Source organism: Rhea americana, unplaced genomic scaffold (genome assembly GCF_003343005.1).
Source record: "Rhea americana isolate MKP2758 unplaced genomic scaffold, rheAme1 scaffold_405, whole genome shotgun sequence".
Classification (NCBI taxonomy): domain Eukaryota; kingdom Metazoa; phylum Chordata; class Aves; order Rheiformes; family Rheidae; genus Rhea; species Rhea americana.
The window spans coordinates 116008-139121 of record NW_028186541.1 but is presented as its reverse complement, the minus strand read 5'-3'; the positions used below and the strand labels follow the sequence as shown (position 1 = coordinate 139121).

At 40.5% G+C, this 23114-nt stretch overlaps 1 protein-coding gene across 4 annotated transcripts; it reads right to left on the bottom strand.

The window, feature by feature from the left end:
* Positions 1-76: 76 nt before the first annotated feature.
* MAPKAPK5 (MAPK activated protein kinase 5) lies at positions 77-23108 on the bottom strand. Of its 4 annotated transcripts, none has more exons than XM_085314506.1 (14): positions 22980-23108; positions 18371-18444; positions 17048-17123; positions 15769-15866; positions 14211-14323; positions 11501-11586; positions 10793-10888; positions 9536-9616; positions 5336-5523; positions 2744-2864; positions 1950-2080; positions 1522-1643; positions 1060-1164; positions 77-294 (listed from the first exon to the last, which is right to left on the bottom strand). In XM_085314506.1, exons 1-14 carry the CDS (start codon positions 23013-23015, stop codon positions 200-202), a joined length of 1422 nt encoding a protein of 473 aa, XP_085170632.1. In that variant the 5' UTR covers positions 23016-23108; the 3' UTR covers positions 77-199. The 4 variants fall into 4 exon arrangements, with proteins under 4 accessions (XP_085170632.1, XP_085170633.1, XP_085170634.1 ...); XM_085314507.1 differs by having other exon boundaries at positions 1528-1643; XM_085314508.1 differs by lacking the exons at positions 17048-17123; positions 22980-23108 and having other exon boundaries at positions 18371-18445.
* Positions 23109-23114: the final 6 nt, after the last annotated feature.

The following is a 23114-nucleotide window of genomic DNA, read 5'->3' as shown; positions in this document are numbered from 1 at the left end:
ATATATACCTCAAGGAACTGAGTTTTAAAAAAATATTACAGTACCAATGATTTTTTGTATCTACAACTATACAGCATTTTCAAGCAGTATGGAAATTTAATGAAATAATTATGATTTATTAATTTACATAAAAATACTTTTTACAGTTAAAGAATAAATCTTAAATGGTAAAAAAAAAAAAAAAAAAAAAAAGCTCCAGCTATTGAGAGTCATGGGAGTTTGTCTGCTCTTCAATAACTTGTTTTACTATTTCTGCCAGTTTTAGTCGATCCACTTTATCTGTGAATCCTCTGCCTGAAAGGAAAAGAATAGGTTGTCAGCTGGTACTGGGCACAAGGAGGAAATCAATCATGGCTAGAATCATATACTGACTGAATACAAAACAATGCTTCATATAGAAGTTTAGGACAACATTTGCAAGGGCACCAAAATGACTTATGACATCAAGTTTCTTGAAGAAAAAAAGAGCACTTAAACAGAATAAGGGAAAAGGCATAGGTAAGCCCTTGAACTTAGCYGATGTCAGTGGTCACCTTCTATTCATCACCATCCACGCATGGAGGCTGTGCAGCCCTGTACTTGTCAGGGAGCCACCTGAGCACACAGTCCACATCACCCCCAAGTCAGCTGGACCAGTTTAAGTCTCTTCCCTCTCCAAACTGAGCCAMAGAGGTTTTGTGCTGAAACAGGTAAGGCTGCTCATGCTATCTGCTGAAACAGCTTGGTTGCAAGGACAGCAGCCAGCAGCAGAATGAGAGTAAAAAATAACCAGAAGAAAACAGGCTCAGAACTGCTATAAGCAGTTTCTAAASTGATGATCTGCCTATAGTCTTAAGTTCCTAAATGACTTTGTGCCTTTGAAAACTCTATCCTGAACATCAAATACAAGTTTTTGTTTTGTATTTAAACCTCAYTTATAGAGCATCCATGTTGACTGAACAGGGGCCTGAAAGAGTGTCAAAATTAAATCATTCTGGCACAAATTCAAGAAGCTCATTTTATTTCCATTTGAGAGCACTGCTTCCCCTCATTCACCTCCAGGTAACAGGAGTTCCTTACCATTCCAACTGAAGCTCTGAAGAGTGTCTCGCAGCAACTTACACTCTCGATTATACTTCCAGGCCTCCTGCATTACTTCATTCAGCTTCTCATCTTCATTCTCTCCTATTTAGGAGAACAAAGATAAACAAGAGGTTTGTCATTCTTGCTCTCAGCAACATTCAGAGCTTCAGTAAACAATACCTGCAGTTATTCTGCCTTGTCCCACAGAAGCTAGAAAATTGGTCTGAGAGCAGACACCTGTTTGAAAGTCATTTTAACAGCTCTGCACATGACTCTTAACATTAATATCGTGCATGCACCAAAATTACAGTCCAAACACAACAGTTTCCTCTTAAGGCTGACTATGATGACAGGATATTTGTTTATCCTTCCTCACTACTAACACAGACTGGTCTTGAGGCACAACAAAAAGTCAGTGCCTTCAATGTTTAGGAATGTAACTTTCTTAAAAGTGGCAACCTTTACCAGCCTGCGGAAGAATGCACTGCGCAATCACATCCCTGAGCTTTTCCAGAGCCACGTTGGAATCATTACTTCYATTCTCAGGATCATGGATATATACACCATCCTTTGGCTTAGTGCTGCAACAGAACGAGGAGGAAACAATTACAATTCAAATGTAACTCAACTTTAGTCAAAATTTACTTATTGCATAACTGAATGAGTTCAGCACACTCTTACACTGGCTGGAAAGCACGCCAGATTGAGGATTAATTATAACAACATCCTACATTMTGAGATCATTTAAAGTAAGAAAAAAAAGTTTCTTTAAGGAAATTTTCAGGAGTATGTTACAAGTGAATAACCTGTAGCATGGCTTAGAGTCATTCTCCAGGCATCAGAGCTGCCAACATTTTGATCTTTCAAAAACAGGTTTAGAAAGTTACCCCAGTAATTTCCTTTTGCGCAGGATTGGGTTGTTGACAGAGTGAAGGGGTTTGAGACTGACTTTGAGGTCTTGGATTCTCATGTTTGCAAGTTGCTCTGCATGAGCCTGTTGTATCCCCGCAACCATTGCCTGGAATGGGGAGGAAAAAAAAGTGCATGATGTTTTAATTAGCTTTTTTGTGAACAAAAGGACAATACAGAGACAATGTCTGCCCATAGCCAAAAAAAATATTTTATGCATTTCAGAGATGCCTATCAAACCTCAGGCCTGCACTCCACATGACATGCTTAGAACTACAGCCATCAATTGTAGGACAGTATGGTCCAACCTCACAGGGGCTGAGTATGACAAAGTATCATGTCTGCTTCTCATATTCACAAATTTGAAATGATTCTGAACTCCTGTCTGCACAAAGTTTAAAGGAAGCGAGGAGCAGTGGAGATTACATGAATGATTCTCTTGCTGCCAATTAATGAAGTCATTGAGCTGCAGTCAGGTATAAAATGAGAAGGGGGGAAGGCCTAGAGAAGAGTCCTCAGTTATGTCTACTGCCATATTCTGTTCTCTCCTTGTTAGCACACAGCTGCTGCTCTTCACCTCTCATCTTCCAACATCTTATCCTAACCTAAATTTCAAATGAAACTCTACTCATTTGCATACAAATATCTTAGGCTCTCACTAAAGCAGAAAGGGAATTTTTTCAGCATAATACTACAGGAAAGAAAACACTTAAACCACCTAGGAGCTATCTAGCTCCCCTGTGCAACATTCTTGGTAAAACACTGTTTAGACCTTGTCCATCATCAGCTGGGCGGAGGGTAGGATGTTATCAAGTGCCTCGGTGGAGTTGAGCCAGGGATGATCCAGGACACCTTCAATGGTCAGCCGTTCCTCTGGTTTGACCTTCAGCAGCCTGGGTGAGGAATCAATCAGTCCATAAAGAACTCCTTGTTTAGAGTTTCCACAAAACAAYCTGATGTTTAGAGATTGCAAAGTGTTCTGTTCCCACAGAGCATCAGAGAGGTCAAAAAAAAAAAAAAAAGAGAGAGAGAGAGAGAGAGACCTCTCCTAAGACATAAAACACTAAACTGACCCCAAAGCAGGCTGACTTTCTGCCAGCCATTTTACATCACTGASCCTTGCTGGGGTGGTATTTTAACACTCACAGCTCATTCAGTTGTATACAACAGCTCAGTGCAAAGAAAGCTACTAAAGGCTGTTCTAGCAGTACCTGTGTTCAGCTGACCTCTATATTCACATCCTCCCAGATGGGAATTATACCCCAAGGGAAATAGGAGTGATCCAGATGGACGTCCACTGAAAATCTGCATCTAGAGCTCATCTGCATAATAGTCTATACTCATATCACTGACTCTGGGCATGGTGAAGTAATGCACAGTCTCAAAGTTGGATAGCTGGTTTCTGCATTAGCTGCTTCCACCATGCAGCTCCTTAGATTTATTCCCTCTGCCAAAGGCTCCACTAATGGAGAAATTAGCAGGCTACAGCATCTCAAAATAGAAAAGAAACTCTGTTCTGAGATCTCTGAGAAAAAATTGTGGAATTACCTTTTACTAGGAGGAACACCACCACACTGGAAAGAGGTTTTGCACATAAACTCATGTGCTCATGATAACCACAACTGTTTAATAAAAAAGTAAAATTTCAGCCCAAACACCAACAAGTTATTCCAAGAGTCTACACTAGAAACAAAATGACTTGATGACTTTATCACACTTTTAAACAATACTCTAAATCAGCTTCCTGACCACAGAACAGAATTGTTCAATGTACTGAGAAAGTAGAAAACCTTTACCAAATGTCAGCAGGATCATAGGCTAGCTCATAAATTTCACTTGCAAGGCCATGCTGACAAACAGGTCTCCAGTTCAGTTTTAATATGAAACCCGTGATACATACATTCCTTTTCTTTCATTTTTCAAAGTCCTAATATATTCTCAAGTACTCCAATTTGTAAAGCTTGAGGTCAGAAATCGGCTCAAGATGCTTGAAAGGCAGCAGCCACTTGAATGCAGAATGCGACCTCCAGAAGCAAGACTTCACATGAATAGCAATCTATCTAATTATATATAAACTTCTTCAAAGTTACAAGATGCCTAAAAGTATTTCTGCATCATAAACACAGATTCAGACTCACTGGTTGGAAAAAGATAGAAAAGCAGGGAAAGGAGTCCTGATAGCATTATGAAGAGAATTACACAAAGTCAAGGGAATCCAAGTAACACCATGTAACCAGTTTCATTTTAAAAAAACAATGAAATCTTTTGACTGTGAAGCTTCTGTATGAGAAGAAGAGTTGACCTTGGCATAAATGGAAGTTTCTCTGCAACACAGTCTGCTGTTTATTTGGTGACAGATTCTGGGCTCTCCTATGTTGCTATAAACAGGTCCCGGCACCCTTTCCAAAAAAGTTCTTTTAAGTCCTTGGAGGCTTCACAGAATCTCGAAGGACACAGTCACTGTTAAAAATTGTTTATCAGATGGATATTTTTCCCTACTTATGTTGCTCATACATTTCCAGTTCCTCTGAAGCTACAAACAAAGGCAGAAAATCCCTCTCATATTTTTAAAAAAATAAGYGAGGTCAAGAGCCAATCAGTGTCACATTCTTGCTTTCAAACAGCACCACTGGATCACAATATTTGAAACATTTGCAAGAGATGTGTACTTGTATAAAAACAGTTTCCATTAGCATTTAGAATAAAATAACCATAAAAACCTTATTCTTGCAACAGATCTTAATACACCCATTTAAGGCCAAGTATGACCTATCAGTATTCTTTATATGAGACAGTGAACAGAAATTAGTTCTGACTTCCCTTCCCATGCCTCTGTTCTSACTCCTTTGAGACTGTATATTGCGTGCACAGGGTACTAAGACACACATCCACAGGGGTACTTAGTTGGATAATTCCTATTTAGCCACTTTAATGCCCCCCCTGATTTTAATGGGAGTTTAGACTCTTCCATAGRAGACACATGCCTACAGAGTGCTTGCAGATTTGACAGCCAGTTGTCTACCTCCTTCTGAAGCAAGAAGGGCTTTTCTGCGCCACTGCACTTACACAATAAATGCACAATACACCATAGCAATTCTGGAGACAGGAGACGTCAAAAAATTGAACTTAAGTTGGGGAATTTAAAAAAAAAAAGAGGGAAAGAAAAAATATTCTTTTTTTGTTTAAACTAAACTTACTTCATGCCAAATATGACAAAAAAAAWCAGCTGTATATGCTGCAGGCAATTCCACCCACCTTTGGGGGAAAAAAAAAGGGAGTCTTTTGTGATAATGCCCTTTCAAGTTATTTTCTTATTTCTTAATTTAAGTAAAGAGCAATACAACATTTTCCTTAGCTGACTCACTTTCGCACAATGTCTTTCGCCATTTCTGAGATCTGGCTCCACTCTTCCTCTGGAAATTCAAAGCTTCCTGTCATGATCTTTTTCCGCATGTCCTTCGGAATTGTCCGACTGTGGTGTTTGGAGTAAAATGGAGGGTATCCACACAGCATCACGTAAATAATGACACCCAGGGACCACAGGTCACAGCTCTGAAAGCAAGGAAATGATCACTTTGGGGTACAGTTTGCAGCAAGCAGTGGTGTAGTTCTGTGTACTTCCCTATGAAAATAGAAGCGCAGYTCCCCCTCCTCCTGCAGGTCCCTCTGAATCACTTCGGGGCTTTGCTCAAAATTCCATCAGAAATAAAACTTTATATGGATTTTCTCCATCAGTTGCTTAATGTTTTATCCTTTTCTTCAACAGAAATGCATCAGCTCACTACTACTACCAGCTAGTGTGGCTTAACAAGGTATTTTAAAATATCTTCCTAGTAAATACATAGGCATAAAATAATTTCATGCTGCCAAGCTAGACTGTTTCCAGTGCCCAAACTACCTTATTTACAGAAAGCTTCTGTAACTCTGTGCTATGCAATGCTGGCAACAGCCAGCACGTCAGAGGTGTGGACAAGCTGTGCATTTATTACATCTCTCATGATCCTTGGGGGGGGGGGGAACAGTCTCTGAATATCAGAACTTAAAATAAAAAGGAATGCCATACAGTCACGTTTTAGAATCTRGGATTTAAAAAACAAACACCTTCAAACAAACGAGTTGGCAGAAATRCTCAAGAAAGGTCTGTAACAAAAACACGTAGTGAAAGCCACAGAGATGAAGAACCTGCAGGTAAGCAGGAGCAGTGTCTCACGGCTGCTTATGCCATGCTCACACCACCCCTCCTACCCCAGGCTGCAGCTCCCCTCTCCAGCCCCTGCACTAGTGTTACTGCCTGCATGATACAGAGCAAGTTCATTCAAGAAGCAGATCCAGCCAAAAGCCAACTCARTAAAGAAGCTACAGCTCCAGATAAATTCCCCATCTGGATCACTCTGTGTTCACACATCAGCACTAGTCTGAAGTAGGGAAGAGGATCATATCAGCCTCCACTTTGATTCAAGCTGCCATAGGACTATATCATTATGGATAGAGCTCTACTATCATTTGCCAATGACACAGCACTGTGTGGGGCTAGAAGGACTTGCTCTGACCTTGGCCATCCTTTCCATCCATTTCTCTTGTGCCAACACTAGCATTTGTGCAGCTAATAATTTATTTATTGGCTTGGTTTCTAGCCATATGAGTCCTCCAGGGGACTCCCAAAGGGTTGTGCCGACACAAGGAGCACGTACCCAAGTGTGTGGAGAAGTCTGAACTCAGCTCAGGTTCAGATGACTGTGAAAAGACACTTGTGGGCAGATTTGTGGGGCTGGGGATTTTCTGCAATTAGTTTAATAATCAGTTTCTGCACAGCTGCTAAAGGGAGGAGCCTCAGCACCACCTTGTCTGTACCACAGCTGTATATTCTGCTACCTTCTCTGGGACAGCATTGGTGCTCCTGCAGCTGCACAGACTAACCCAGCAAACAAAAAAAATCCCTGACTCCAACTGCTTTTTGGCTGGATCAGCACCAACTCAGCCTGTTGAAGACAAGACACCTTCTAAAGGCAGTACATGTAGATCAGCTCACACTGATCACAAAGTTGCACCCTTGACTTTTACAAAACATGCGGATGCTGATGACTAGAGAAACTCCATGGCATTACCTCACATAAGCATGGTTTTTAGTAGATTGTTTAAGCCAACCCCTGATGGATCTAGAAGTCTAATTTCTATTTAGATACCTAATTTCTCATTGTTTTTCCAGTGACWGTAGATAGTTTCTAATGAAATCAATGCGATTTTAGGCATATGAATAGGAATCAGGTGTCCAAAGTCTTTGTGAATATGGTTATTAGACCTTATTTTTCAAGAGTCTGATCTGTACTTAAAAACCCCTCCAACCATGACATACATGCACATATTTGATCCAATACACACATAGCTTAATGCAAATACTCAGAAGTCAGAGGTGCTTTTTTTCTCCAGTTTAAATGTGTGGGAAAGAGCTACTGACCATGAAGGTGGATTACAGGCATTCCCAGGCAGACTCTGAAATGCTGTGGAAGGACAGTGTACCTGGGGCTTCCTATAGTCTATTTCAGGGAAGCAGGTATATGCCAGATGCTGCTTTTGCAGCGGGTCATACTTGGCAAGGTAAGGATAAAGCTGCTTTCATTCAGCAGCAGTTCCAGTTAGTGCAGTCATGATGGAAAGCAGTTCAGAGTGAACTGATCAATTCTTTGAACAATCTACCCCAAGTGAAAACAAAATCACCTTATCACCTTGTAAATCCCAGAAGATCAAGGCAGTTGAATATACCAAGGGGAAAACACATTGGCAGCAGAGTGTTAACCTTGTCAATATGTGAGTAAACTCCAGYTGGTATCTGCTTTCAAGGCTCTTTAACTCCATACAAGAATATGGCCCAATTTTTGCTTCATTTGCCATAGCCAAGGCTATTTAGTTCATTAAAAGAACAAAACTGCTGTCAAACTGTTACCAACACGAACAGGAAGCAACCACTTCGAGATGTGTTTGGAATCTCATCCTACCCTTTTGCAATGAACGGAAGAGAAACCCCTGGGAGAGGACTATTATTGGAGAATCAATCTGCTTCAGTCCACAGAGGTGGAATTGTCCTTGCCTTGTACGACTTTGCAAAAAAAAAAAAAAAAAAAAAAAAAAAAGAGTTTAACTGGGACTAGAACTTTTCACACAAAAGGGAACAGGAGAAATTCTGCACTGAAGGCATACTGGCACCTATCTGAAAACCCTTTTCATAAAGAGTGCTTAGCAGCTGTTTCAGCCATCAAGCTATTTTTCCAGGATTGRGAACAGAGAGCCATAACTCTGAAGTAGGCAGACTCATGATTAGAAAACCCACAGAGACTAATTTAGTGAAGTTTGTCTCTGTCTGTCTTTGCTTTAGCTCTCTATAGAAGTTATTCAAACATATCACTATCTATCAAACTATCCCCTCTARCATGTGTGGGTTAGCCAACCATCCTTGAAGCTGGAATCAGTGCAGGCATTTAATACTGCAATCAGAAATCAGCTAACTTTAATCAAAATAAACAGGCTCAAGGAAAACACTCAGTGATCCAAACTCTCCTAAGCACAGCAGATGAGAGCAATGCTAATGGAAGGAAGGTATTTTGGAACGATCCAAAAAAGGAACACCACCTTTTCAGGCACTTTCCATCACAAACTTCACCAAGACTCTAGTATCAGTTGTGATCACCCATGGCCTCCTGCAACAGATGACGCAATATGCTAGCGCTCATCTTGSAGAAGATCCCTGCTTCAGACAAGGCACCATCGCAGCTGCCAGAACAGGCTAGCCTAAACAGTGCTTTGCAGATTCAGAAGCCCCAGCTGACAGTAGAAGAGGATTCTGAATCAATCTTTTATGGAGGCAGAAGAACTTCTCTCATGGTCACATTCCAGCAGAATCATTTTACTCTTTCCAAAATCTTGTTAATATTTGATGCTCCTGTTAGTGTTTGTAAATTTCTCCTTTAATTAGAAAATCACTAATTAGGCTTGGATCAAGCAACCATTTAATTATCTGCTTCATTAGAAAACAGAGACAGCAGCAGCATTTAGCATGTCTCTTCTAAACTGACAGAGAAAGCTACCTGCAGAGATCAGTCTTCTAATTTAACAGTTCTCTAAGTCAGTTGAACGAAATTTGGTCTGGTCCTAATAAACTTAATGAGAGAAATGACGCTGTACACCTAGTTACTCTGCAACATCTTTTAGAATAGCTGAATGAAATCAACTTATGAGAAATACAGTGACAAAGTTATACTTCCTTCTTGCTGAAAATACATGTGCATATATAATAGGGAATAAAGTGACACATTTCCTTATGGTTTCTTGTAGATCCTGCTTTTTACTCAGCATGAAGTATTTGGCTAGTTAATCTCATTGCTCAGGGATGTATCTAAYACAACTATATTGCTCCTGGCTGTAAGTATATGATCTTAGGGCAACAAAGTTTATTTTCTTAGATGATAAGCTGTGTCTACAGACTATTTCTACAGCATATACATCTGGCAGGTGGAGGGAAAAGACACTGTACTTAAAAATATGTTGACCTATGGACTATTTCATAGCTTACCTTGTTGTAAGTGTAAGGTGTTGGAGAGGTGGGGATAATACCAGACTTTTCTTTCTGATGCCGTCTCTGTGCCTCCAACACCTATTGTCACAAGAGGAAAAGAGAACAATCCTAAAAAAATCGCAAAGTACATCCAGATTACAGGTATAACAGCAGTGTTGTGTTTTGTGTATACCAAAGATGCCTGATGCTTTACAGTTAGGTACAGTTATTCCAGCTGCTTAAAACTCTGCCAAACTAAAACTATTCTTTCTATGGGACAAAACATGGGGGAAAATTTCAGCTACAGTATTTAGCTGCTTTGGATGAAAACCCCAATTTTGCCTGAATTAAAGCAACTGCTTACACCTGTTTTCTACAAAAGCTTTAACAAYCTTCATGCTTAGGAACCTAGAGTTTAAAATGCATTTGGAGGGTAAGCCTAGCTCCAGATATGTCCCCTTTTACCTCTCCCATGAAAACCTGCTCAAGTCTGTAGTATGTTTATGCAAAAATCTCAGTTTAAATATACTCGGGAAAACTTTAAGGGTTTGGCAGTTCATTTGTTTTAAAAAACCCTGCCTGCACTGCAGACTCCAGCAGATTGAGTAGGCCATGTACRGGGCACACTTGCCTGCTCCTGCATGGTCTAACATCTGCAGCTGCTCTTGCTAGCCTTTAAAAGCTGCCAAAGTGCTCAATACCACAATTAAATGTCGATCTCTGCCACTTTCTTAAGCTTTCCTCAGTACTCGAACAGCCAGCCTGTCTGTAATCATAGACTACTGATAAGGGTGGCAAGTCAAGGTAAATGGGTAACCCTCTGGCACTGCCCCATTTGTGAGCAATTGCTTTTACAGAACCTTATTGTTTCAGCATTGTCTTGTTGAACATAATCTCGCATGAGCCTGAGCTGGAAGAAAGATTGCAAAGCAGAGATTTCTATAAAACAACTGGTTCAACAGAGCAAGAGACCAGCTCTCAAAATCCTGGAGTACTCTCACTGAGTCAGGATGGAGAGAGTCAGGAGGCATCAACAACAAGGCAAAACTAGAAATACAATCCAGGAATTTTGCCTTGCAATACCCTGCTGCAACCAGTAGGCCACAGTGGCACTTTATGTTGAAAGGCAGCTACCCTATACTGTTTATTTATTCAAGACTCCTGTGTCAGAAGCCTTTAATAGTATAGCAGGAGCTTTTAAAATTAGATGTTTTTGAAGGTATAAGTAATAAATATTATTATTGCTCTATAACTTAGAAATGAAATTACTCTTACCTGAGGTGCTACATAGTATGGAGTGAACTGCGGTGTCATCAAGTCACCTTGGTCTATTTTGGCAAATCCAAAGTCACATAATTTAACAGGTGCATCCTAAAACAAGGAGAGGATTCATTATGAAATCTCACAGTATCTGCTTTTCTGCTACATCCTTCTTGCCCTCCTATTCATCTTACCTTCACCACAGCATACTTCTCTTGTGTATTTATGCCCTTGTCATTTCACAAAGCAGCTAATGAGGTCAGAAAYGACCTTTGCAACAATCATTTTTGTTCTCCTGAGTGCTCTGGTCCAAAGCAGCCCGTTTCAGCTTTGGAAAGCTCCAAATGCATTGTAGGGAGGTCACTGCATATGCAGGGTGGTTTTRAGTAAGAGAAGATAGGCCACATTCTATGGATATTTCAGTCAAAGCATCTAAAGTGCCAGTGTAACATATCCTGATGACATGTGGGGCAAAAACGGGGCAGGGAGGATTCTCTCCTCTACAAAGCAGGATTCCATGTCGAGATGGAGAACCTGACCCACATTTAGCATMTATGGTATGGAATGCTCTACTCCAAGCAGATCAGAGTACAGGAAAGCCCAAAGGTCATATGTTTTTGGTCAACATTGCACTGGCACTATTTGATATTTTCAACTATTCTGAATATCAAACTAAGTTACAGAATACAGCAATAAAAAAAGATTACTAAATCCTCATCTTACCAAAGAGTTATCCTTGAAGAGAAGGTTCTCAGGCTTGAGGTCTCTATGTGCAATGTTTAGTGAGTGGCAATGCTGCAAAGCCAAAGCTATCTGAAAAAGGGCACAATAAATCAACTACAACTGTAGAACTTCTCCTTTCGCCTGAACAATTATTTTAGCTTTAAAAAGGACATTGCCAACATATTTTAAGTCCCAAACATTCTCGTTCCACTTGGATTCAATTCTGAGTTGACATCTGTGGCCATACTGAGCAATAGTGCAGTAAAGTGTGAAGACTGGGAAATGAAAYAAAGCTATTCAATTTGCATTTCACTCAAAGTAAACAGAAAATAAGTTGTATTAGGCTTCCCAATCATTTTAGTTTGACTAACTCAGGGCATTACTACAACCCCCAGAAGTGAAATAGATCATTACAAAGTCCTTTTATACGCTGTATTAGGTCTGCAAGGTCACTAAACTTGCTTGCCTGTTCCTCAGCAATTACCTTATTTAATAGTCAATGAGCTCTTGCTTCAAGATTTTGATAAATACTTTATTGCATTTATTGCTCGCTTAAGAGTTGACATTCAGGCAGCTTTATTCTTTAATTCTTTAAAGGACTGCCTGCAATTTATTCATTTAATGTGATACTGCAAAGAAATATATTAYTTTATTTTTTTATTTATTTGTTTCCCCAAAGACAGCATCTTATACTGCTGTAGTTTAAAAACCTGAAGTCTTATTATGAAAGCTCTACAGGCTATACATTTGAAAGTGTAATCCATTTAAAGAAAAACAAACAAATACTACTGAAACAAAAGGTAAAGCCACATTAGCATTATGTGGAAGAACTCCTATTGGGTACAATCCTACGGAAACCAAATACAGCAGGGTGAAGCACTGACTCCTTAAAAGGCTACAAATGATTGTGACAAGAGATCTTCAGTGTTAACTTAGCTCAGAAACCAATATAAACACATTCACAGAAAACATGACATAGCTTTGTGACAAGGCTTTAACTGTTACTGGGTACAGGGAGCTAAGATTTGTAGCTCAGGGTAGTGATGAATAATCACTAGGTAAAAGAAWAAAGGCCTTAAAATTTTTTTTCAAAGTACATTTGTTTACACAGAGTTCCTTGGGACATGAATAACCTAACCATACACAAAGTCAGAATTTAATTCAGTCTTGTCTTTTTCCAGTTTAAAGGGTTTTTGTGACAAATTAATCCTGGAGAGCCCCTTGCACTGACAAAAAAAATCAAGCCACTCAAAAAGGACATGAAAACAAACCATCAAGAATAATCCACTTCCACCGCACTGCCATCTAATTTCTTTGCTGGCTGAAGTCCAAAAGGTAACTAACTGCACAATTAGCATTTCATTAGAAACAAGTCAAAGCACAAGGCAAAAAATTAAGACAAAATTATTTGGCCTCGATTTGCTTCAGACCAAACGTCATCTCCCTTGCACAGGGGGAAGCAATCACGATATTGATATATTCATAAACAGTCATGTCAATCTATGCCAAATGTTGTARTATCTTGTCTCACATTTTCATTATTTGCTGCAGTGATCACAAGTGCGGGAGCAGGACATTTGCCGCTTAGTGTCTCCACTGCAGTCTCTCACCGACAGTTCATACATCTTTGGTTTGGAATGGCACTATAACCTCCGCAAGAAGCAAATGACGGTGACTCTGGCCCTCAGCCTCATGCCACGGTAACAATTAGCATGCAGAAGGGTTCAGCCATTCTGACAGCAAGTTCCTTCTGCCTTGTCAYTCCTTACAGGATCCTGCTGGTCCTCTCGTGCAGCTCCCTAGAAAGGATCTCATGGCACACAACCATACTGCCRTTTCTGCAACCTTTCCATGAATGTAAGCTTTCTGGCTGGGCACCACACCTCATCCAACAGCTTGGAAGTGAAAGGGAACAAGTTCACCCCAAAACTGAGAAGAACTGACACTGGGGATCCCTGCACTGAATCCCACAAAGCCCCTTCTGCTTTGTCATTCTGCCTACTCCAGCAGGAGATAAGCTACTCACAGCAGATGCACTGCTAAGCAACAAAGAGCCTGATGGACACCAAAACCTCTAGTAATAAATACCACGGAGGTATTAAAACACAACATTTAAGTGAGCTATAGCTGCCTAGAGAGATGGAGAGTGAAGGAGGACACCAGAACAAACAGCACAGAAAATATGAACTACACTGGTACRTTCTTCTTAGAGCCTTCCACGATAGCTAGGACTTCCACAAAATAAGATACAGAACACAAGTTGAAAACCACTGGCTCAGGACACATGTACATTATGTGCTTCCCCACCCAAGAGGGGAGAAACACTAAGTCCATCTCATGGCCAAGAGGGATTCTCAGACAGGAGCCAAGGAGCCACATGTGGTCTGATGAGAACCTGTGGATTGCTGGATGTAACAGTGAGAACAGCAGTGAGGAAGACAGCAGAAAGACTGCGAAGGAAAACAGCTCTTTGGTGAAGTGCTCTGTAGACCACTGCAGACGGTCCCAACCCAGAAAAACTAGCCCATACCTCCAAATTCATTGTTTCTATCAAAACTTTGGCATTGTCAGGTTATAACAAAGCAGGCAATGATCATCACATCAGAACTGAGGATTATTTTAGCTTCCTTTTTCCCTCCCCCCACCCTATAAAATTGTTAAATACTTTAGCCATTACCATTCATGGATTTGCTTATACATGGGAATTAACTTGCCTGCTTTGTTACTTGGCTTGCTTGCTTCTCAGTAAAGTGCCGGTGCTGGCTGATTCTGTGAAATAGCTCTCCCCCTTCCATCATCTCCATTACAATTAGAAGCCGAGCCCTGTTTAAAAGCATTTCATTTTATTACATTAAAAATAATCAAAGAATAACAGAATTGCTAAGCTAATAATGCATATTCATATTTATTGATGCAGGCCAAAAGAGATAATTGCTTCTTCTACAGTTCTAGCCATTTTGGTTCAGTAATTTTGCCTTTAACCATGTAAGCTGCTGGATTTTCCACCTCCCAGCACAATCTGACACACAGATTGTCAACTAGGAAACTTAAAGTTCGATCTTCATGCTAAGGTCCCACTTCCACCTGGAACAAATACCACGGACATGTCTACATGGATGGATTCAGACAGATACCTGCAAGCTCCCCCCACACTTCTCGTCAGTAAACCAATTTGAGCCTGGAAGCCATTCAGACATACCAATATATAACTCCGCCCTCAAAGAATAATACAGCAGGCAGAGTCTTGTATTAAACAGGCTAAATATCTTCCAAACATGAGCTGGTTTAGAGCGCTGCATACACCTGTCTGCACCCATCCTTCCAGATGTGCCTACCTGCTTAGCTACCTTCCTAGGTGCTAAAGATATTCATGGCAATTTAAAAACAGCAGGTTGAGAGTTGCCTTTAATGCTTTTGATTTTGGATTCTCTATTCTACCTCCTGGTTCTAAAGTTTTATCAGCAGCCTCCTGAAGTGTTGAGATGAGGACTGAGAGGTCCTCAAGATGCTAACTTTAATTCTTCTCTTCACACAGCAAAATCAGATACATCAGAGGCTAAGACAGATCTCAGTTCTTTAATCCTCCCAACTTTTTTTCCACAACTAACATCTAATTAGAAGGTATCATTTTATCCCATGTTATATTACTATGTTAAAAATAATTAGTCTGGCTCATGTTTTGCCATGTTCATTTTAGACGGGGTAATGTGTTGACATTACAAGACAATAGTTTTAGAAGCTGTTTTTTCCCCTTCTCCTGCCCTCCTTCCCTTTTTAGTTAATATTGGCAATCTAGGTGGCCCACAGTCACCGCTATCACATAAAGGGACTGCGCTTATGATTCTGGGTAGCAACAAAAGCCACAGCTCTAATTCTACTTTAATAGGGCTTTAAAAGGAGAAAGATGCTCAAAGGTTACAAACAATTCAACTCAGGCTACTAAAGCAGACAGTTATTTTACCATCTTAGACAATGTAAGTATCACAAATTGTCATACTTTCCAGTGGAAAGCCTAAGAAATGAAAATGTGCTCAAAACTAGTACTGAAGGAAGCAAATTCATTTCACTGTGCAAAGATCTGGGCACTGACAGGGGAAATAGCAAGCATTGCTTTGTTTAAAGTACGTCATGTCTGGAACYCCCAAATAAACATTCACTTCAGTCACACTGTGATAAAAAGTAAATAATTTTAAAAAGCAAGCTACACTTTACCTTGGCCTAAACATGGAAAGCAAGCTGTGGGAATGAATCATCCTATGTAATCTTACCTTGGGCTGGACTCATGTGGGAACTGCACACTGTTAGCATAAACTTCAATAATTTGAACAATATTTGGATGTGTTGCACACATCATGTGCAGACGTACCTTAAAGAGAAGGGAAGAAACGTTACTGCACACAACAACATGCATCTGCCTAGTTCTACTCCTCCCTCTGCCCCCAAGACTACAACATACATGAGCCTATGTGCTGCTCAGCATGAGTTGCACACAATTTAAAATAGACCTCCAATTATTCAAAAAAATAAAAGAATGCTTGAAAGCATTTATATGAGTAACCCAACAGCCATTACGCTACTTGGACTGGAAAGAAAAAAAGATCATACATTGCCTACCTATTCCTCACAGGCCATGGAATCAAACCCAGCAGAATTTCAGAAAACATCCAATCTTTATTTATTTAATGAAATCTAAGCTAGAATTAGCTTTAAAGGAGCATTCAGATATCATTCAAACTGACAAACATCTGGAAATTTACGAATAAAAGCTGAAGTTCCATAATCCATTTCCTTTTATGGCCAAATGGATTAGTCTAGCACTTATGACAGGTGAAATTTCATCTCCTGTTCAGGCCTTCTGAAATAGGAACCTAAGAAATTTCACTCTGTTTAAAGCCACCTGGACTGCTATATCAAGCCAAATCTTGATGTTTAAAGTTCCCAGGGAAAAATATCTGTATGAAGAACAAGAACTTGCACAGTAACAGCAAAAAGTTGCCTAAACCTTAAAGACAATGAATATTTCCTTTGCTTTCACAGGAACTTTAACAACTGCATATCATTTTAAATACACTGACAGCTTATGATGCCAGTCTACATTGGCATGCTCTCGTCAGCCATAGTAATAGAGTCACAAACAGTATCAGCGTGCTTGTTTAGTTTCTCATATAGACTCACAACTCGAGTATTTGCAGCAATTCTTACAGTAGTGCCATACAAAAGTGAGATGTATGGAAACAAAATGGCTTCTAAACAATTCACGGTCCATTACGCAGGGCATAGGAAGAACACTAGGTTTGAAACACAGCTCTAAGTTAGACCTGTGCATATATAACATACACCTTCAGCAAATACACAGTCAGAAGGACTCTCACCTCATTTCACCCACTGCTTCTAGAAACCAAGCCCAGCAGATCTAGGATCAAATGCAAGGAATCTTGCATTGCAAGATTTGCATAGCAAGGTTTTTTAAAATCACTGAAACAATTCCCTGAAAGGTAGAGACTTTGCAGTGTGTCAGAAGGCAGACAGTATAAACAGGAACTATACCTCATTTCTAGCTTTTGGACGATCGAGAAGAATTTTCAGTGCAAAACGTTCTTGAGAGGATTTTTTCACGCAGACTCTGGTATTACAGCAATAAAATTATTCAGTCAGCAAGAATGTTAAAGAGACACTTCAAGCAATTGCTTTATGGTTAGGAGTGAGCTCTTTAGGTGGGAACTAACAAGAATGCTCACTCTGGCATACACAGGGCACCTGTCATCACACTCAGGCTCGAAAGCCTCAAGTTTCACTGTGTTCTGCAACAAACAGTTATGTAGAAACACCTCACACAAAGTTATACTTTCAGCCATGCAGAGAGAGCACTTCAGAGCACTGGGTAACTGCAGACAAAACACAACGTACTGCGTATATTTGGTTTAAGAGTGCTCACTGGCACACTGAGCATCTCCAGTGGAGAATCTAGTCTGCAATAAATAGAGTGTTGCCTACTGGAAACCCTTATGCTGGCAAGGTCACCAACTGTGCTGCACATGTTTTTTTTTTCTTCTCTTTCCCCCATTTAACATTAACAATTGAACTGCGTCAGAGGGAAGGGCCCACATATTAATAGGCAGCTAGGAGAATAAAGAACAGAGGGATATTTTAATAGAGGTTGGAGCAAAACAGCAAGAGAAAACGGATGAGAAGTGAACTGCCTGGACAGGAAGATAAATGGTGGCAAGAGACGATCACCCTGCAGCAGAGAGGCACAGGCATTTGTTTTCCAGACCTTGTGAATGAATTTCTGCTCCCAAAAGGGAGATCGCTTGTTGAAAAGGGAACCTATGTTTTGCTTTACAGAATGTGTCCACTTCCTGCAATCAGAAATTCATGACAGGCAGGTCTGGTATTAGATGCAGAGCTGGTGGCACTATCTGCTTTGGCCTCACATGATGATCTGAAAAAATAGCTGGTAAAAATAGCTAAATGGCGTAGAGTGCTGACGCCTTAAGCGAGGACACCATAGATGGGAGCAGCAACCTTTGCACCGCACTGCCAGCGGCACGAAAGGACAGAGGTGTTTGAGCAGCATTTTCTACTGCCATCTTTTCACCACTGATTCCTGTTGCCACCTCGCGTCAGGGATACAGTGAGATGGGACAACGCAGAGCAGCAAGGAGAATTTTTATTTCAAATATACCCAATACCTTGCTCACACATCAGCTACCAACCACACAGAGTACAGAGACATTTATTTATTTTTAATAGAGAGTCTTCAAGATATCAAGTGTGCCATTATTAGTACACTTTAAATACATACTCACTTCTCCACAGGTCATATAACGGGCAAAGATGATATACAAATCTGTAGGTGTGCTCTCTTACCTAACAGGACCACTGATGCCAGCTCCCAGCTTCTGAGTCCAGTTAATGTTGTACTCCTCTAAAATGGAGGTTTCCTATTCAAGAAGGAGCAGAGGGAAGGGGAAGATTAAAAACAAAAATTTACTAATTCCCTTCCAAAAAAAAATAAATAAATAAATGAACTCAGCAGACTTGATCTGCAAGATTCTAAAGAAGAGAAAGAGTCTGCTTTGGGGTTTTGCTTCATCTAGGAAAACTACACATAAATACATCTGTTCACGTAATAACATAAGAGCTCATATAAAACAACCACTGTGCAGCTGTAATATCTTGCTGAGATTGCTCACCTTGGCATTCTGAAACAGGATTATTGAACACAGTAAACAGAATCTTTTGTCCTTTAATACGAAAAAGTTTAAAAGGGATACTTTCTGCCCAGGAAAGCTGGATTTTAGAGTCAGGGAGGAAAAGTATCAATTGTAACTGAATACAGAAACCCCATTTTTGGCACTGTTATGTACTTTCTGATCACAAAATACGACTGAAAAAATCACTTTGCTTCTTTCTTAGTTTTCAAACCTTTGGAATCATTATACTATAAATTAAATGCATGACTAGTTTTAGCTTGTCTGATAATGAACCGAGCTCATGTTTATGATCCTTTGTCCTAATCCATATAAACAGGGTTTGGTTTTGTTATGACATGGCTTGGGTACTATCATGCTTAAACATGTCGTAACGCAGGATGCAAAGGCAGCTTTAGTAGAGAGCATTTTGAATAATACTGCTGCCACATGCTCTCGCACAGAGGGTGATCTAGCAACAGAGCAGCACTGAATGGTAGAAATGGTGCGTGCCAACCCTAGGCATAAAGTAATACATGCTATAAAATTCTGGAATTATTTTTCCATGAACATTGTTTTGCATGTTCAGAATCCATTTTCCAAAAACCCATGCTTTGTGATACACTGCAAGAAAAAGAGGTGTTAACAAAAGTTAGCACTACAGAAGTTGAAACACGAAGCTAAAATACTTTTAAAACACATAGAAAACAGAAGTCAACTGCTTGCAAAGTAACTTTATTTTGATCAGGTTTTCCCTTAATTTCATTTTAAATCTCCTGCATTTCAGGATTTTACTCATGAAACAAACTACCAGAAATCTGAGAACAACCATGATCTCAACTAAGCGTATGGAAAACAGCAGCCCCTAACCTGGGAAGCATTTGACTSTGCCCCAACAGAGAGTGCAGCAGTCAAATACAACTGCTGTGCCAGAGCCAAACCTCCAGCCTCACAGACTGAGAGCAAAGCAAGAAAGCAGATACTTAAGGAAGATTTGGAGAGATAAAAGGGCTGCTTTTTGTGTGATAGGTGCAAATGGAAAACTTGCCCTTTTTCATAATTCTGGAGTGGTTATTATATAAATAAGTGACTAGTATGAAAGATGTTAAGGAAAAAAATAATTACAATATAACTGGAGATCTTAGGAAAGAGTCCAGGATCAGTGGACTACATACAGCTTGTTGCTTTCAAGTAGAAATTCAAAGAAACTTTGGCTCTTACCAATTTAATTAATACAAAATTCACTCAGCCTTGAGAAGCGTATTCAGGAAGAGCTAATCCAATTTTTCGTGCTATTCAGATATAGAAAACTGAAATCATCACAGGTGTAATGAAAACAATTTTAGAAGAGCATTATAAGCTGAGAAAGGATTTTTCCAAAATGTGCAGTATCTTCTCAGCACATGCTTCCAGGATCACGCTCACTGTCTAAGTTTTGAAGAAAAAGCACTGAACTAGAAAAGCAAACGCCAAAGCACTCTCAAACCACATCTTGATTAAATGATAACTTTTTCTTGATTAAATGATAACTTTTTAAAATTATTTTTCATGTAGCCTTGAAGTCTGTTGCTCGTTTCAAAAATGAAGAAGGTCCTGCATGCCTGCCTCAAAACTTACCTAACCTTTTCAACTATACAAGTAGGTTTAAAAAGAGATACTATCTCTATACACAAGCCTGGGCTTGGCAAAACGGTGCCACTTCTGCTGTGGCAGAGAGACCATTTTCTCCATTTCAGCTGAGCAAGTAGAATCCTACTGACAGAGAAGCTGTTCAGGAACTAGCAAGTTTGTGATCCATGAATCGAAAGAAAGGAAAATAAGATCTGATATTTCTCAACACCTGAAGGGTGAGGTCAACAACTACAAATAGTGACTCTATTTTTAATTAAAAGATAATTTATTTCCTCTTACCTATTCTGTGCATTTAGCAGTTTGAAATAAAAAAACAAAAAAGTGTTGTTTTCTGCACTTATATTTTTATATTTATTTATTCAAAAGCAGCTTGACAATTAGAAGTAAAAAAACTCAGTAATCAAGAAACATTCACCATTTCCTAATGTTAGGAAATATATAATTTGTGAACTTTAATATACATTAATCTTCAGAGTTGACTAAAGCTCCTTCTAGCTCACAAATACAAGTTCCAAGTCTAACATGAGTAGTATATGTAGCTCCAAATCAACACACTTTCCTAACATTCAAACAGCATACAATATTTAAAATAACCAAATATAAAATTGTCCTCTGAAAATACTAAAGTTATTTCAACTAATTAGGCCTAAATGCTTGCCTTTCCATCTGGATGACTGCATTATGGATGCAGGTAGCAGAAGGCCTAGTATCCCGTACTTAGCTCCACATCTGGAAAACAGCATGCCTTACAGTAGCACTGCTGCACAGCACTGAACTTGTGAACTAGCTGACAGGTCAGCTGGAACTAATCTGCTGAGGCTGGGAACAGAGGAGGCAGAAGAGTGCTCCAGAGAGCACTTTCAGGGAGGCGGGGGGGAGAAAAAAAAAGAGAAAAGAAAAAAGCAATGGTGCAATTTTCTTAACGTAAACTTCTTTGCAGCTACTAGTAGAGGAATTTTAAACTTCTGATTACTCCTTACCTTACCTTAATTTCCATTGGGAAAAGGAATAAACTGATCTGAAGTGTATTCAATTACAAAACATGTCACACATTCTACAAGTCAAATTCTCTTCACTAGCACAATTCCATTTCAAGAAGTTCAGGGTACCCAAACCAACAGTTTGAGCATCTCTCATGCAGAATCAGCTGTCTGGGACAGCAACAGTCTGGAAAGCTAGGACTGCAGTTTCTCCCAACTTGATCAACAACAGGGAAGCCCTTTTCAGACACAGTTAGTATGCTTAAGGCCTGCTCAGCAGAGCTGGCAGGTGCTTCCCGGTTTCCACTGAATCCCAGTGAAAAAAGGTACGACATAAGAGTCCTTCAGGAATAATAATGCATATTGATTAATATATAGACTGCTATTTGGACAAATGCCACATGTTCAACAAGTGATATGCAAATAATCAATGTAACTGGCTCTCCACTGCTAAACTGCTGGCCTTTCGACTTCTGCTAGCTCACACTAAGCAGTAATCACAACCTCAACCCACAGAACTTAAACCTGCAGACACAGATGGAAAATCAAACTTGAACAATAAACGAGCATTAGTAGAAGAGAGGAACCAACGTAACGCTCAAATGGAGTAAATCATGTCTCTGATTTAGACAGCACCTGCTACCCAAAACATTTGCCCAGAATCTGTTCTTAGTCAGCCTCCTCCAAACCAAGGGGAGCAAGGCAGGTATGAGGCTGTCCCTACTGCTGCAGGACAGGGGGTTTCTTTGTTTGCTTTAAAAGAAGAGCTACGATATACATCATTACCTCTACATGAAATATAACAGAAGTATTAGACAAAATAATCGTTTTGAAAGCCTTCTAGACAGGTATTTCACCTGCACTGTGCTAAGATTGATAACGAAGCACGAGGAGTCAGCATACCGCTCTGGTACTCGACACTTCAGTTTCCTTGCAGTCATGCTGCCCGTACATTATGCCTAGACTCTTTTCCAGTTTTGGCTTTTTCATTTCAAAAAACAAGATCCACACATTTTTAAATCAATCTAGAGCTCAGCAATACATGACTGTACTGCAATATCTCTTTTTCACCCCCAGTGAACTATGTAAGGCTAAGTCCAACAGTTGAAGGTACGTGAATGAGAAAAAAAGCCAAATTCCAATATGTTAGGTCCTTTTTACCTACGCTATTCTGGAATTCGTTTGTCTCGTTAAACTAAGTATTTATTAAGGCAACCAGAATTTGTATCTGAGAACATTTTGTGCAAGATAAAAACGTGCAGAGTCCTCAACACATTTTTTTTATTGTCAGAACGGCTTCCCCGCTTTCCTCAGGAAAGCTGCTCAGTGGGGTCACAGAAGGATTCCCGAGGAAGTGTGAAGCTCATACGGCGATTCTTGCTGGAGGAGGAGGAGGGAAAGGAGGGGGGGAAAAAGGAAGAAAGAGAAAAAAAGCCTGGATCTGCGGAGCTCCGCCGCCGCCACTCCAAACACAAACATCCCACACGCCAGATTTGTTTTCACGACAGCACCCGCGCAGGAACGCGGAGCGGGACCGAGGCGGCAGCGCTGCCTCCGCAGCCGGCCCCGCCGTGCGGCAGAGCCTCCGCCACGCGCTGCCCCGCGCCTCCCCGCCGCCGCACCGGGCGCGGGGGCCGCGGAAGGAGACGCCGAGCCCCGCCGCCCGCGCCCTACCTTGATCGTCTTGTCCATCTCGCGATCCTCCGACATCCTCCCGCGGGGGGCCCGGGCGGCGGGGGCCGGGAGCCGCCCCCAGCGAGGGCCGGCGCGGCGGGCACGGAGGGAGGGAGGCGGCCGAGGGGGCCCAGG